At 33.2% G+C, this 17922-nt stretch overlaps 1 protein-coding gene across 1 annotated transcript in view; it reads left to right on the plus strand.

Annotated features, from left to right (window-relative positions):
- LOC145278199 (uncharacterized) overlaps positions 1 to 15927 on the plus strand; it is a 322851-nt gene extending 306924 nt beyond the window's left edge. The window contains exon 5 of the mRNA XM_080130486.1: positions 14156 to 15927. Within this exon, the coding sequence (XP_079986612.1) occupies positions 14156 to 14749 (594 nt within the window). The 3' untranslated portion in view covers positions 14750 to 15927. The remainder of the gene's footprint in view (positions 1 to 14155) is intronic.
- The last annotated feature ends 1995 nt before the right edge of the window (positions 15928 to 17922 follow it).

Below are 17922 nucleotides of genomic sequence, written 5' to 3' on the forward strand. Positions count from 1 at the left end.
AATAATACATTTCCACTAGGTTTCAAATAAAAATAGTGAATTCATTATATTCCGTGGTCATTATTTGATAAATACTCAAAATTTCATTAAAATTAATTTATTTTCTGATTTTTGGTGAATTTTTAAGTAAAGGGAGGAATCAAAATGTTTATACATTTTGAACATCGTCTATTGATTTTGCACGTACCTAATATTTAGAAAATATCGACATTAAGATGTGACAGAGTTGTCTCCCTTATATCGCTTCGTTCTTGCTATTCACTTGAATCACTACCAAGGAATCAAATGGATTTCAGAATAAAGTAACGTATAAAAGGAGACATTTTGCTGTAGAAATTTAAAACTTTTACTTCTGATTGAATCATAAACAAAGCAATATGTACATTTATAATTTTTTCACTACAGATTTTAATAATAAAAAAGGGGTTATCTCCAAAAATTTGGTGCAACTAAGCTGATTCTAACTAAGAGATTCGTTCATTTTTTTCATCTCATAATTTAGGACATTACAAAAAAATGAAAATGCGACCATAGTTGTAGAGGAATTGTAATTTTTATTAAACTAAACTGCAATTTATTATTCATGTTAAAAACTGGATGTTGGTGCTATTAATATTATGAGCTTCGTTCAGTAAAAAATTAAATAAATAAAAAATAAATAAAATAAAAGTCGCTGCAGTTTTAAAAGTTTCATCCTTGTTTTATTAAAGAGTTTCATTCGTTGTATTTTTTAATTCTGGATTCTTCACATATACACTTTCTTTAAGATAACCCCAAAGGAAAAAATCAGACGCTATCAAATCCGGTGAACATGAAGGCCAGTTAATAATAGAATATCTGCTAATTAAACACTCGCCAAACAATCCCTTTAGAAGTGCCATACTTTGACGGGCAATGTGGGCAGTCGCTCCATCTTGTTGGAACCACATTTCCAGGTTGTCAATCATTTGTTGATAGTGCTGTGTAGTTACTCTCACCACAACACCTTCTTCGTCTTCGAAGAAATAAGGACCTATCACTCTTTCGGAGGTAACACTTACACCATATAGTACATTTTTTTGGATGCAATTCACGCTGATGAACGGTTCTTGGATTTTTAATTGCCCATATTTGGCATTTTTGCTTATTCACGAACCCGTTCAGACAAAAATGGGTTTCATCGCTCATTATCAGTTTATGGATGAACTCATTTTGTTCTCTGGCTAATTGCTGAATGTAAACATATGTTAAGTGAGATTATCTATGGCAACAGATCAAAGGCTGTAAATGATGATGTTCTCTCTGATTCTCTCTCCTCAGATCTTGAGCACGTGGTACAGTGGGGAAAGAGGTGGCTGGTTACCTTTAATGCATCTAAGACCAAGCTCCTATCTCTATGTCATAAACGCTCTGATCCCCATCTGGCATCAACTGAAATGGATGGCTCTTCTCTAGGGGAGGCCCCATGTTTTGATAAGCTTCTGGGTTTGACTTTTACTCCTGATCTTAAATGGAACACATACATCAAGTCTGTGGCCAAGGTCGCTGGGAAAATGGTGGGATCCTTCTACCGTTCCAGAAGATATCTCACTAATGATATCTATCTATATAAAAGCCAAGTACGTCCAAAGATGGAGTACTGCTGCCACATCTGGGCAGGAGCTGCTAAAAACAGAGCCTATCCTGCCTTGACAGAGTACAAAATAGACTTTGTGCCTTGGTTGGAGATGCCCTTTTCTCTTCCCTGCAACCTCTTTCCCACAGAAGAGATGTAGCGAGCCTGTCTTTGTTCTATCGTTATTTCCATGGCAAGTGCTCGTTTGAGCTCCATTCTCTGGTCCCCTCTCGCCAATCTTTTTCAAAAAACACCCGACTAGCTGAAACCACCGTCAATAATTTTCCCCACTCCTTATCTGTGCCTAAATCAAAACGTAGATTCCATGAACAAAGCTTCTTTCTTAGAACTGCACGCCTGTGGAACTCTATTCCGCTTGCCTGTTTCCCTCCCGACTTCAACCTGGATGTCTTCAAGTCCAACACATCAAATTCCTGATGAACCGCCCCCCCCCAGTAATGACACCTTATCAATTCGCCAATATTATTGCTACACTATCCCTTTGATTACTGTACACACAATAACCCTTATCCCCGAGTGGCCATTGGGCCTTGATAAGTGGTGAACTCCATGTAAAAAAAAAAAAAAAGCACAAAATATTATGTATCTAATGGTGTGCCAAAAAGATAGTACTATATCATCATCCCATAAAATAGAGTCGTCCACGCAGCAGGCCACATGAGGGAAACTTTCTGTATCAAATCTCTTTGTATAGCCGTCATTAGATATTTGGAAACCTTGGGGAGCTTGCAAATATCGGTATCTGCTCTATTCTGTGATCAAAGTCATGGCATCCCACGCTTTTGCAACAAGGGGAATACTGATAACCATTCCAGGCATCAAGAATGGCTTTCTTTTGTTCTGAGGGTATTGTGTTGACAAGGTTGAATGGAGAGGGTGTGTGGTGTGTCTCCCGTCTTGTCACTGCGTTCAAATTCTGCAGGTCAACCATTCTACATGAGCTGCCATCTTTTTTGGAAACTGCGGTCATTCTGGAACACCATGTCATTGGTGTCCCTGCTGGTACTGGTTCAATGATGTTCAGTGATACATCAGCATCTAGCTGGGATTGTCGATGACCCTTATTTTTTTTAGGGCCGTTTGCGATATATACAGGCCCTTATTTCCTGGGCTGATGTATATCACTTTCAAACATGCTACATTACCAAGTGACATCATGGCAATTAAGGCTCCCATGATGTGAAAGTTGTCAGCATTTACGATGCATAAACAATGCTTCTTGCACCCAAGGTCGTTTAATATGTCCATTCCGGCTGTACATGTTTGAGCTCCCGTGTCTGCCATGGCAGTCAATTTAGTGGGCAGGTGTTTCATATCTGTATCCATTAATTGTCCAAAGTACTGATGGGCGAAGTACTGTGTTTAATGCAACTGTAATATTGATGAAGGGGGGTGGCTCTGACCGGCCTGGTACCAATTGGTTGTTGGTCCATGTACCATATGGGATTCTCTCTTCTTCCTTCAGTCATCTGGGCCATGGTTGGGTCATGGTTGATATGAATGAAGAATCCTCACTCTGATCATCATTGGGGTTGTTCTCCATTATGGCACTCAATGATGCTAGACCATTGCGTGTACCTGAGAAGTGGTTCTCCCATTTTTTGGCATGCTTTGCCCAAGTAGGGCATTGTTTTTGACCTTTTAGGTGTGTCTTGCATCCACAACCCTTGCATATGTCGTCATTATTTTTTGTCTTATTTAGCGGAAGAAATTTTCTTGATGATACAGAGTATTGGGCAACCTGTGTGGTCTCTGCCAGTCGGAAGTGGTTTGATGCTCTGGCTGTAAATTCCAGAGTCAAGAGACATCTTGTTAAGTCATTTAGAGTTGGCAGGGAAGTAATCTCTGCCAAAATTTTTATCTGGTGGGAGGTGTTTCGTAATCCAGCAATGATTTGGGACTTAATCATGTCATTGGAGAATTCGTTACTACAACCGCATTGTCTTTCGAAGGTGCAGACATTGCTTGTAATTTTAGCTGGGAAATGAAAGATGTCTCCCCATCACTCTGCTTCACCACAAAGAATTGTTGACAGTATACCTTAGGGTGGACGGTTTTCACTGCAACAGTTTTAATATACCCAAGCAGTTGTTCTTCTGTGGCATCATTCAGTGCATGTGGATCAACAAAATTGAATAGCATTTCGTTAAGGGACGAACTGCATTTCGGGTTTTGGTAGGGTCAGTGAGCCATATCATTTCCTTGTAGCATAGCCACACATCTTGGAATATAACCCATCTACTATCCGATGAGTTGGATTCAATAATTGGTCGCACAGGTTACACATGTAAATGGTGCAACAATGGGGTGAGGGTGCGTTGCTTAGTGAGCAAAATACATGCCATGAGGTTAGTAATTTGTTATTGCATAGCAAGCTGTTGTTGTTGCATTTGCAACATGAAAGTCATCATGTCAACTTCAGTGTGTCTTGGAGGTTCGTTTAGGTTAGACATTTTGAGATATTAAAATTTATCTCGTGGTGCAGGTGTGCGTCCTTTGGCTTTGCTGCATTTTTTTTTTCCTAACTTTGGATGAGTTGTTGTATTTTACTTTTATTTTTGTTTTAATCTCTCTTCTAACACAATGTATAGTTAGGATATAAGAACATTACATAATGAGGAATGGCAACAGGACACAAGCGTTTGGTTATTATACTATATATCATACTTGAGATCTTTTATTGACTCTGCCATGACAGTGCACTCCTCTCCTCCACTCGTGGGGAACTCGGTTTAATAATAGATAACTCAGCACTAAGTTAACAGCAATTTCAAATTTTAACAAATTAAACTTAATGTCAATATAGAGTAGAATGATAATTGTCGCCTAAAGAAAATAACACTGCAGCTTTTTAAAAAATTTTATTGAAAAAATCAATTCAAGTAACTTGATTATGTAGTAGAGCTGACATCTATTCAATGTATCCACCTTCAACCTCAATCACCGCCTCGATACAGGTCCGAAACTGGGAGGATGCCTTTTCAAAACGCCAGTGAGAGCTTGGCGAATACTTGGTAGATGACAGCGATCAGGCTGACTTTGGTGTTGTGGGAAGTCATATTGGTGATGTTTGCGACGTATGACCAAACAAACTCATCCAGCAAGTTCAGGTCGGAGAAGGAGGGGAAAGTGAGAGAAGAGTACAAAGTAATACCACTCCTTCTGAAGCCAAGCTTGAGCCTCTTTGTACTTGTGTGCCAGTGCCGAGTCCTGCTGACACACCCATGGTCTGCCAGCGACCAACTGATTGCACCAGGGGATCACCACACTCTTCAGCACATCCAGGTACACTTTGGTGTTAACTTTCAAGCCAACTTCGAAGATGTGAGGTGGCATGATGTGGCCCTCACTTGAAATCACACCAAAGACCATAACCATGGGTCGTTCGCTCTGTCGATCCATTTGGATTTGCATATTGAGGGCGCTGGCAATGGTCCTGTTGTCATAACTTGGATCAGCAGAGAGCATGAGTTGTACAGCGGCGCATCTTTGATCTCACTCGTTAAACATTATGTCACTTTTAGACATGATGGAAGGCTTCTATCGATCTTGGGATTTGTACAAATGGCCAATTAGTAGATAGCCTGCACACCCCTCCCCTAAAGAAACGGCTTTCATTAAACGGAAATGGAATCATGTCGTTTTATCTAGGCCGATTATTTTATCGTTCCACCCTGTATAATCATAAAGTCACGATTGGGGCTAAAAGTTTACTAAATTTTTTTCTAAATTAACTAAATATATATAATCTAAATGAAAAAATTATTTATCATTACGACAACAGGCTTCGAAAAAATCTGATGTAAAATGATTTGCAAGATTATTTGAGGTTAAAAAAGATTTTTTCAACTCTATTCTAGATACGCGTTTTTCAGACATAAACACAACACATACAGTTAAAAAAAGATAATAAACTCTAATAATATTAAAAAACTTATTTAACGATTTATTTGATAAATAATTGATAGATAGGCACATTTTTTTTTAAATATCGTATTGAAATTTTAGATTTTACTAATAATTAAACTTTTAAAAATCTTACTTTGCTAAAATCGCTAGACAAAAAGTTCTCTCTTTTAATTGCATGCATCCAAATGTAAAATAATTCCTTGTCTTTCAGGTATGAAAATACAGTCAATCTTGGACGATTTTTCTAATTTTCTCTGCAATTCGGTATAACTAGGTACATTCAAAATGAATGCCGATGTTCAAAATGTATAAACATTTTGACCCCTCCCTTTACTTAAAAATTCACCAAAACTCAGGAACTTAACCAATTTTAATGAAATTTTCAGTATTTATCAAATAATGGTCACGGAATATAATGAACCCACTATTTTTATTTGTATCTTAGTGGGAACGTATTATTTTGTTTAAACAAAAAACGCCTTTACTAAAGTTATGGTTTTCAGTAGTAAAAAGAATGATTGAATTTATTTTTACCGTTTTTTTTATGAAAATAAAGCATCGTAAATTATAACGATAAAAAAGAAAAATTAATTTTTCCAGGAACATTACGAAAAAAGCCCTTGAATTAAGAATTTTTTAGTTAATATTTTCACACAAAAAATATAATTGCAAAAAATATTTCCTCCTTCTTTTTTTTAGATTGCATGTTTTGTGTAATTTTTATTTGTAGGATTCTAATATTTTCCTTGCTTCAACGAATGTGTAACCGTCAGCATAATATAATTTTATATAATCTTGAAAAATAAAAAAAAATTAATTTAAAAGCAGGATTACAGAAAAATAATTAAATTAAAAAAAAAATGGTAAAAATTATACAAACGTTTATGGATGCACGGCTGAAAAAAAAACAAAGAAGAAGAAAATCTTCCTGCAACTACCTGATGTCATTTTCAGACAACTTTTTGACTTTGTGACATTTTGGCCTTCTGTAGAACGTATTCTTAGATGACTTCATTTGTTTTTGTTTGTGTAAAGCCAGAATCTCTTGCTTTTGGGAGCTACTTAAGCTTTTTTTTTTTTTTAAACAAGATGGGTTTTTTTTTTTATTTAATTCAATATCTTAGGACTTTGTTTTACTAATTATCTTTGAAATAGACCCAGAAAATTAATATTTATCTTTCAAGGGATTTTTACAGTGAATTTATTTAATTTCAAAATTTAACTGAATTTGTCAGTTTCTGAATGTCATCGTGAAAACATTTTTCATTATAATTTTTTTCACGTGTACAAATATTTTTTCCTTTTGGAAATTAATTTAATTTTTTAAATACAATCAGAAAGTAGTTGGAAACCTATAAAAAATTACGATAAACCGGTTTTCAAAACTATGTCCTCTTATCTTTTTTCTGCCAATATTGCCCATACCTGGGTATAATGCAATGACACGGCATCTTTGAGAATTACAAAAGAAAATATAGCAAAGAAGAAAAAAAAAAAAAAGGATTAAAATTCAAATACATAAAAATAAAGTCAAGATAAATTACTCTTCTACTTGAATAAGTTGTGTGTGTTTTAATGAAATCTAAAGCATTTATTTGATTAAAAAAAGAACTAGTGTTGAGCTGCTACGGTAAACAGGCATCAACATGGCTGATGAAAAAGCACATGAGCGTCAAAAATAGTTCAAAGGTTCAGAAATAAACAAATTACTGATAGAAATCCACCCAACAAATGTCAGGAAGTGTCACAGTAACACTTATTGGGTGGATGTCTATCAGTATTTTGCTTATTTTTTCAAATTTTGAACCATTTTTTACGCTCCAATAACAGCATGTTTTTATTTTTTTATTTTGTCAGCCATCTTGATTGCCCGCTTAACTTAGCAGCTCGATATTAGTTCTTTTTCGAACAGAATAAAAGCTTTAAATTCTGTTAAAGCACACAAAACTTATCCATGTAGGTAGACGAGTAACTTATCTTGCTTTTGGTAGCATTTATTTGCTATGTATTTGAATTTTTAACTTTTTTTGTTTGCTTGTTGACTTCTTTGCTAAATCCCTCCAAATAGTTATTTATCTTCTTTCGATTCTGTCATTAGATATTATCTACTTCCGGTTGTTTCTTTGGAACTGTGACCAAATTCAATGACATCAATATTTGATCCTCAGCCTTCTTTATATTATGACGACCACGCATCAGCACAGCCTTGACACAACAACACTAGGACAGACATTTTACTACAAAGCCCCCCCCCCAAAAAAAAAGCAAAAAAACAACAACAGAACTCTTTCATTCTCTGATGATGACTATCCAAAATTAATAAGAAATATTTAGGATTTTCCAAGCAAAGTCCATGAAGTAGCATCCAGCGAGTTAAATAATAGTCCAATGTGTAATGAGTGGATGGTAAGAATCCATGGTGAAAGTTTGGAATTGGAATATTTTTAACAGAATCCCACATGTTGGCAATTCACCAGTTAAATTTGGGTATGCACGCATTTCAGTGTGCACAAGTATGTAAAAAATGATACATGAAAAGCAAAACCTTGAGTATATAACATTCAGCAAACAGGGTTCCACAAGATTTTGTTGATTCGAAAAATGGGCCATTTGATGTTTTATATTCAACTCACAATGAACTGAGATGAAATTAATATAAAAAAATATAAAATATATAAGTGGGTAAGAATCTTTTTTAAGAGATCCGGCAATCACCTTTCAGGATAGAAAATGTTTAAAAGCGAGAAAAAAGGATCAGGATGACAAATGGAAAATATTAGTGTTTGAACATCTCTGTATAAGCTGCCTTCCCAGTCCCTATCTTTGAATTTAATTCAAAGCTCATGCAAGAGGAAAAGACCAACTCTGTAATTTGGGCTGTCAGAAGCTCCCGTAATGATATTGAAATTATAAGGAGTGTTTTTCATCATCCTAAGCTTATTATCAAATCTGAGAAGGGATTTTCTAGCGAGTAATATAAATTTAATTTCTAGGTCAGTTGGATTGGAATTATCTTTTGCTAAAATTAAAGTTTTATTAAGGAGGATGGAAGATATAGATTGATAATAGTTGTCAATATTGAAACTAATAAAATTTGAATAAGATTCTTGCTTCAAGTCGGAAAACCAATTGATTGATTTTACTAAAGAGGAAAGCAAATTTTCTTTTCTAAGTTAGGAATGTTTCTGTCCAAATTTTTTTTTTTTTGCTTATTTTACCTAAATATGATCTAGAGGGACAAATTATGAAAATTCTTTTTATGGTCGTTAAGAGAAAATCTTTAGGTAGCTGGTACTTTGATCTCTGTATGTTCAAAGAGTTGAGTAAAGATTTTGATTCACTATTGATATGATTAATAGAATGAGTGGATGCAGTTTTATAAAATTTATTAAGTTCATTATAAATTAGGGATTTATAGGTAAAGCAATATCGTTTATAATAGTTTTGTTAGCAGGGACAATTATTTCTGGTAAAATATTAACTCTTTTAGTGAAATTGTTAACTTTATGGTATAGCAAGATTTGGTTATTTAATTTTTGTCTCGAATTTGATTCTTTTAATTAAATTAATTAAATCATTTTCAAATTTATCAAAGAGATCAGTTTGTTTAGGAAAAGTAACAGGAAGCAACTGACATTCATTTTTTTTTTAGCTCACCAACATAATTAACTGAAAGGCAAGAATTATGGAAGTCATAGTTCTTGAGAGAATTGATAGGAGAAAGTTTATTATTATTAAAAGATTTTAATTTTAAGTTGTGATGGAAGGCTTTCCATCTTACATTTACCATAAATTTATTTAATGATTGGATAAAGTTGTATATATTAACTTCCTTAGAAGGGATAGGTATATTTTTTAAAGGAACCTGGGGATAAATTCCTCATATGAACTATATGAACATATCAAGATAGGCAAAAAAAGCTGAACCCTAACAAAAGCTTTTAAGTAAAAGATGAAATTGATAAAAATACAAATAATCTTTAAGCAAACAAACATATCAAGATAGTAAAAGCTCTACACGATTAAGGGGAGCAATTATTATCAAATAAAAGATGAGAATTTAAAGTTAAATAAAACTTTATTATATGATCATATCAATATGTATTTTTGTTTTTCTCTACCTTTCCCGCCATTTCTTTTCATCACCCTAATATATTTTCCGCATTTTCTAACAACTTTTTAATGTCTTTCTTACTGGTTAATACTAATAGCCTTTTTCTATCTCATTTCTAAGCAAATTTCCTTAAGTCAGTTTTTTTGGAAATGCATATTCTTGCCTTTTCTCCTCTTCTGATGAGAAGCATTAAACTTTGAAATGCCATAATCTTGATAGTTTTTCTCGATTTTCTTATTGATCTAATGATATAATAAAGTTTTATTTGAACTCTCTTCTACCATTTTATATTTTATGCCTATATTATCTTATGTATCTACATAAAATTTTATGTATCTATTTTCAGTATTTGCTTCAACAATGTTCATTGCATAAGTAGAGCTAAGTAGTAAATTTTGAAAATATATATAGCAATTAAGCTAGAAAACATTTTCTGGGTTTCATCCCTATGAGGATTCAATTGTACTATCTATCTATCTATCTATCTATCTATATACATACATATATATATATATATATATATATATATATATATATATATATATATATATATATATATATATATATATATATAAAGGAGATTAGAACAATAGTCTAAAGAGCTGAGTGTATTTCAATGTAACAGTGAAATTACTAGTTTAATTAAAATACAGGAAAGAGAAAGTGCTCGTTGTAATTTAGATATATAATAAGCTCGATAGGTAAATATCCTAGAGCTAATTCAATATTAAGTAATGTGATTGATAATTTAAAATTTAAAAATCAAATTATAATTAAATTAAAAATCCGTTTCATAAGATAAAATCTTATGAAACGGATTTTTAATTTAATTATAATTTGATTTTTAAATTATGAATCACATTACTTAATATATATATATATATATATATATATATATATATATATATATATATATATATATATATATATATATATATATTACAGTTATGAAGAAATATATACTTTTAAGGTATATATTCTATGAGTTTTCGAATTGTCACAATAATTTAAGCTCAATAAAGATGAATTTTCACTTCCAGAGCATGTATATTGTTAGTCAATATTCCAAATCAATTATCACACATAATATTTCATTCATATTTTTTATGAAGTATGTCTTGCATGTGTTTCATTGAATAGCGGGAGCCCACTAAACAACTCATTAAAGACAAATATATATTCCCCAGAAAACGGTTGGAAAGTTTTTTCTTTGCAATTGAAAAGGATTTAATGAGAAAAAAATGTTCATAAAAGGAAATGTAGGTGATTACAAGTATTGCAAATATCAACACATAACAACGTTTAGATAATGGTTAGAATTTGTGCTGACTACAAGTTTATAGTGCAAGGGAGTTAACTCTGTCATGGCTTAACAATACTATTCATCCATGTTTATAGAGTTGAAAGGGTTAAGAAAAAGGGTTAGGAAAAGTAGCAGAATGTAAATTAGATGGAAAGAAAGTAAAGATTAGTTTTGGGAAAACTTGTTAAAGTTCATTATTTTCTGTTCTAATCCATTCTAATTTTTGTTTATTTATCCAGTTTAGTAATACAAGGTGGTCATGGGTATCAGCTTAAACTATATGCTTTAGTTGCCAGTATTTCCAGTAGTAGTACTTGTCAGGGGCACATTTAGGGCTTAATTAGACTCTATCAACACAACAGTTGTGTCTGAAGATGCCTCTTATATTATTACTTATGTAGCATTAACTGCCTTCTTAAAAAACAATTACACACACATACCACACTTGGTGACTCAATTTATTTCCCTTTATACCAGGAGCACATGATCTGCCTTATAAAAAGGGATGCACAGATTCAATCTTTGTTTCTCTCACGGCCTACTACAGATAACATCAGCCAGACCTTTCTTTCTCTCCCTACTTGGGTATGACAGCTGCTATCAATATGTTCTCAACCACCCACAAGGACACTGTTTTCACCATGTGCTTACACACACAAGTACACATTACTGCGTATGTAAGAACTTTCCCTCACTCACACGCATATATACACAATACTACGACTTTCTATTATAGACATTCCCAATGGACACTTAGTCTCTACATACACATATGCATATACATAAACAAACATATGCGTACACAAACGTACATACACACATGCATGCATCATTCCATTTATGGTCTGTTCCACATACAGTAAATATTTTAGTGAATCTTATATTTTCTTCGACATGTTACTTTTCTTTCATTAATACACACATGTATTGTGAACAGAAAATATATAAAGGGTGGTCTTTTATGGCGGCAAACTTTAAATTAAAATAAATCACAGAAAAATATTTTCATTATACAAATATGGGGTTTATTCCAAAGATTAATTTTTGACATAATTTAATTATAATTTTGGGCAGACAGACATTGCAAATATTATCACAAAAATCTATGTATCTATCTATTTTCTCTATTTCTGCATGGGAATTAGGAAAGCAAATTTATTTTCGTAATATTTTCTTTTTTTTTTTAATTTCGTTTTCTTTAAAATATTTCAGTTTGAAACATTTTCTTTCTTATTTCTGTTTTTTAACTTCACCGTTTTTTAAATGTTAATATGAATGTTGTATACAATCGTTGTCCGTATATTGGGTAGGTATACGATCTGTTTCTTTCTTTCTTTTTTGATAACAATAAATGACTGATAGCATTAACATTTTAACTATTACTATTAAATTGCATTTGAGATAAAAGTTGTCATTTTAAAACGTACATAAATTTCACAAAATAAAAAAACATTCAAAATTTTCACAAAATAAAACATTAAAAATTGTCATAATTTCAAAACCTAGGTCTGCCTTTAACTATACATAAAGAATAGATCATATGACGATGAGGCAGTCTTCCATTGGCTGATTCAACTATTGGCTCATTTAATATACTATAAGTTATATACTCTCAATATGCTATTTGGACTTTTCGGTTTAAATTGGGTGATAAATTTACGTTAGATTTATATGCAAAAATAATCTCCAATTGTAAATTCTGAAATGTTTTTCACCCAAGCAAAAAAAAAAGAATCTTATTTTTAGGGAGTGGGATTTAGCTGAGGGTATTTATCTACAAATTTATTAACATTTCTTTAAATACAACATTTTCAAATATTCTTTAAACTCCTCTGGTATGCTTTAAAAAGTAAGAAGTAAACTGTAGAATATATTATTAGTGCTCCTTAGCGCAAATGTATTTATTTAAAAAAAATTAATTTCCCTCAAAAGCACTTATAAAAAGCCCATGATTTCAATTCCATAGGAAATGTCTTTACTTCATCGCTATGAAAATAATACGAAATTAATTTTAAAAAACACAAATATTTGGAAGCTATTATCTTTAATATAACCATTTTTTCTTTATAAAGTATTAATACAGAAATTTGTCCATTTGGTCTTTTTTTTTTTTGGCTTTTTTGTTTGGAAAAGTGTAGCTTCCGGTTTCAATTTGGCCTTTTTGGCCTTTTTTCCTGAAAAATTTGGCTTTAAATTATAGTCTGACAACCCTGCTCTTTCCTATCTTTTCCGCTTGATCACTAATGTGACGACATTATCATCAATTCTTTTTACATGCCGTTGAGACAAGATCTATTAAACATATTTCCTAAGTTCATCAATATGGATGAGTCCACTTTTCATTGTAGACATGTACACATTATTTTGGATCATTCTTCTGAAATGTTAATAAAACCTTGTGCAACTTTTGATATTTTAAAATGTTAATCTTTGTTTATTTCATTATTTTATTTTTAATTATATTTCTAATAACCACGTTTATTCTATTTTTTTTTTTATCAGAAACTACTGAATGATTTTCAACCCACATCTTGACATCCAAATAAGCAATGATGGAGATATCCTCGTGTCCAAGCTAAAGCGCCACCTGGAGTCACATTAGGTCCTGCACTGTCTACCAAGCTTTAGCTTCTATCATATCGCTGCAGTGTTGCATCCCTGTACTTATTTTACAAGAACTTCCATTGAATGAACTTACCTCACCTGCACCACCACAATGAAAATATCTCCAGCCCACCCAACTAGCAATAAAATCCCCCACCTTCACTGTAGATGACCTTAGGTGATGAAAATTTTTTTGCTCTAATAGCTTCTTTCCTCGGACTGCTTATCTTTGGAATTCCTTACCTGCTCACTGTTTCACTGATTATACCGACATGCAAAAATGTAAATGTAATGTGAACAAACATCTTGATGCTCCCCCACATAGGTTTCCTCCTTATAAATCTGACCTCTAAAAAGGGCTCCCTCAGTCTTTGACAGGCTATAGTTACCCACGAACTACACATGAAAGTTTTATTGGCAGGAGGTGCACAACCTCCAATCACACCTCTCCTGAGTCGACATTATTAAATACCAGTGGTCAGTGAAGTGTACAGGACGACTGGAAACAAATGCTGAGATAAGTGGAGAGCACATACAGCGCCTAGAATTCCCAAATGGTCATCCATCTGGTACTAACCAAATCTGACCTCTACCACAGAAGTAACCCCTTAAACTTCAATGGCAATATGTTTTGTTTGGGATGAACAAAAGTAAATACAAAAGAACACACAAAACATTTACATGCAACATGGACTCGAAATCCTTTACCAACTTCTCATCTCTTCTGGTCCACAAGAAAATCCGTAATGGAGAGAAAGCGTTTCAGTGTGCTATTTGCTACAGGACGTTTATATCTTCTTCGGATTTAGTTCGCCATTTAAGGGTCCATTCCGGGGAGAGGCCTTACATTTGTGACCTTTGTTCAAAGTCCTTCACCCAGTCATCTGCACTGTCACGACACAGGAAGATACACTTTGGGATTAGTTTTCCTTGTGACCAGTGTGGCAGCAGTTTCACCCAGGCATCGCATCTCTCCACACACCTCAAAGTTCACTCAGGTGAAAAATCATTTGAATGCCAAATATGTTGGAAATCTTTTTCCCGATCTTCCAACCTTGAACGTCATCTGAAAATCCATTTTGGAGAGAAGTGTCATCAGTGCGAAATTTGTGACAAAGCATTTATGATGCCTTCGGACTTAAAACGACACCAACAAAGACATTTATCTGTAGTGAAAAGCAAAAATAAGCCTCATCATCATTAGAAGAAATAATAAAAGTAATAGTAATAATAATAGTCGTAGCAATAATAATAGTAGAAGAAGATGTATCTAAAAGTACTGTTTTAACCTTCTTAAGTTTTAAACAATACTTTTATATATAAGGATATCTTTTACGACAGACCGTCCAAAATTTTACTTCCAATTTAAATACCAAAGACAAACGGACAGATCCTTTTTATATGTTATGTGGACGCATTTTAAAAATGCTGCATCAGATTTAAGTGTGGCAAACGATTAAAAATTTTATTTTAAATTTAAACATCAAAGATGAATGAACGGATGCTTTTATAGGGATACATGAACGCATTTTTAAAATGTTATTTAACATTTAATGTAACCGACGGGCGATAATCGAATGTGAAAGACAACTGGACATACGTAACCTCTTATAGAGATGCATGGATGTACCTAAAAATTCTATCTAAATCTAAGTTTGACAAACCAACGAAAACGCTCTCTCAAACTAAAACATGGCAGACAGATGGACGGACATAGCTTATTACAGAAGAATAATATAACAAGTGTTGGTTGATAAAATGATTTAACAGATAGAATGATATAATAAAAATGTATATTTTTTTACACAAAAATGTCCATTCTATATCCAACAACTTTCTTTTCAGCTTTGCAAACACATTTTTTTGTCCCTGAAACAAGATTTCTCTGGTAAAACAGAATGCCTAAAAGTCGTTCAGCCCTCCTCTGAAATTTGAACCAATGACAGTTTTTTTTTGGATCGGAAATTCACAATGTGGGCCCAGAATTATTAAGAGAACAATTAGTCGGAACTCATGTGATACTCGGGACCTCTGGCTTACCCCGGACTTCCCCACACTACAACGTCTTATCACACTCAACCATTATGCCAAATAGGCCAATAAAGATGCTTTAATACATCTAATAAAAATGTGATATCTAGCACAACTATCGGGTATTTTACAGAAATTACAATAAAAAAGAACGAATTTCTATGACTTTACACACTGAGAAACAATGGTCCTACGTATTTGTTAAGCTTCTTTTCTTTTTTTTTTATTCACTATCAAAATTAACTATAAAGCAAATTTGCAAATAAGAGTTAAACAAAACAATGGAAACATCTTGTGAATTCGACATCAATTCTAAAAAAACCTATAAAACTTGAAAAAAAAATGACAAAACGTTTGTTCCATATTTTTTTTTTATGGTTATTGTTGTCCTGAATTAATTGATTGAATTTATTTTTTATTACAGATAGTGCCTATTAGTAAGAAAAATTAAAATGAAAGACCTATAAGATTTCCAAAAAGGGCAGATTGTTGATGCTCGTATGACAGGTGCTGTTGTAACAGCAGTGGCTGACCGTATTGAGAGGAACTGTTTCAAAGGTGATGGCAGCCCATGAAAAAGAAGAGAAAACATCTTCTAAACAAAATTCTGGAAGAAAACCGAATCTGTCTGAAAGAGCTCATAGAACCCTTGTAAGGATTGTGAAGAAAGAGCACAAAACCACGACACCCAAAATTACAGCAAAACTTTAGAAATCACCTGAATAATCAAGTTTCAACAAAAACTGTTCACAAGAGCTTCACAGAACTGGATTTCATGGTAGGGTTGCGACCAGAATACCACTGCTTTCGATTAGTTTCCATTATTGTATGAAAACTTTGTAAAACATTAATATGACGCTACACATTCATGAGCATGTTTCGGTCAGCCAATTACAAGTAACTAGAGACCTCTTCAGGCGATATTGCTTATACAAAAGTCAAGTCCGTAGATTACAGAAGAGCTCTCGAGCTACTTGTAACTAGCTGCCTGAAACATGCTCATTAATGTGTAGCGACATATTTATGCTTATGTAAAACAAATAAAATGTATATCTTGCCCTACTTCAGTATTGAGCAATCTTGTATTAACCGCATTGAAACTTCATTGGTTGATTCACCTCTGGAAAATATTAACCTGGAAAATATTCTTTTAAGGATAACAAGTCATTTTTGGAAACCGGGATTGTACATAAAAAAAATTGGGAGTATGCTTTATATGGTGAAAGAATCTAAATTTACTTATAAGAGACATTTAAACCAAATCAGGAAAACATGTTCCGATACTGTAAAGGGCAACACTACAGAAGAAGAATTAATAGATGTTGTGTTTGACACATTTGAGTTACCAGTCCCACAAGTTATTTCTCAAATGCGAACGTCGAGAAAGGAAAAAAAAAAGAAATTCATTAGAGTCAACCCAAGAGAAAAAGATATTGACTCCTTACAGAGAAAAGCCTTAAAAGGGAGTGTAAGCTGATCCACTTATTTCAGAAATAAATGGATTTACCCAGACACAATAAATACAGTTATGACCATAGATTACAGTAGCAAATGGTGAAAGTTGTTCCCCTAGAATCATGATTGTTATCTATACAACTGTGTTTGTCTAAATTATTACCAGCCTACAAGGAAACAACAATGAGAACAGTAGTTCGAATAATAATACAAATTATCAATCCTTATCTAAAAAAATTCTGAAATATAAAACAAATTGCAATGGACAATGTCGAGTAGGTAAGCTACTTGATATATATATATATATATATATATATATATATATATATATATATATATATATATATATATACATTTGACCACAGTTTCTGATGATTGTGTAACGAATGTCTACAGCCCACTCGGGAATGCTGATCACGCTGTGATTATGGTAGAAATCGCCCTAAATTCTCGACCCAAAACTGAAGGGCCATTGCTCAAAATAATGAGGTATTATAAAGAGGCTGACTGGAAAGCCATCAGGGATCTCATCAAAGATACCCCATGAGGAAATATCTTTTCTCTTCCCGCTGAATAGGGCACAAATGAGACCACTGAGTGGTTCAAAACTGCAATTGAAGCACATGTTCCCAAGCAGAAATTCTATAGCAAGCCCCACTCTCCCAATGCTTTACTTCTATGTGTGCAGCTGCCATTGTCCAAAGGCTGCATGCATACTGCAGATTTAACCAACATAAGTCGAGTCCAAACAGACAGAAGTTTATAGAAGCTACAAGTAATTGTAAGAGAGAAATAGCGAAAGCTAAGGAAGAATATATTGAAACCACCAGAAAATGCATCGAAGCACAGAAATTAGGAATCCGTGGTTTTTGGAAAATCTACAATAGTGTA

This window comes from Euprymna scolopes, chromosome 6 (assembly GCF_053919585.1).
Source record: "Euprymna scolopes isolate OS-2025 chromosome 6, ASM5391958v1, whole genome shotgun sequence".
NCBI classification, from domain to species: Eukaryota; Metazoa; Mollusca; class Cephalopoda; order Sepiida; family Sepiolidae; genus Euprymna; species Euprymna scolopes.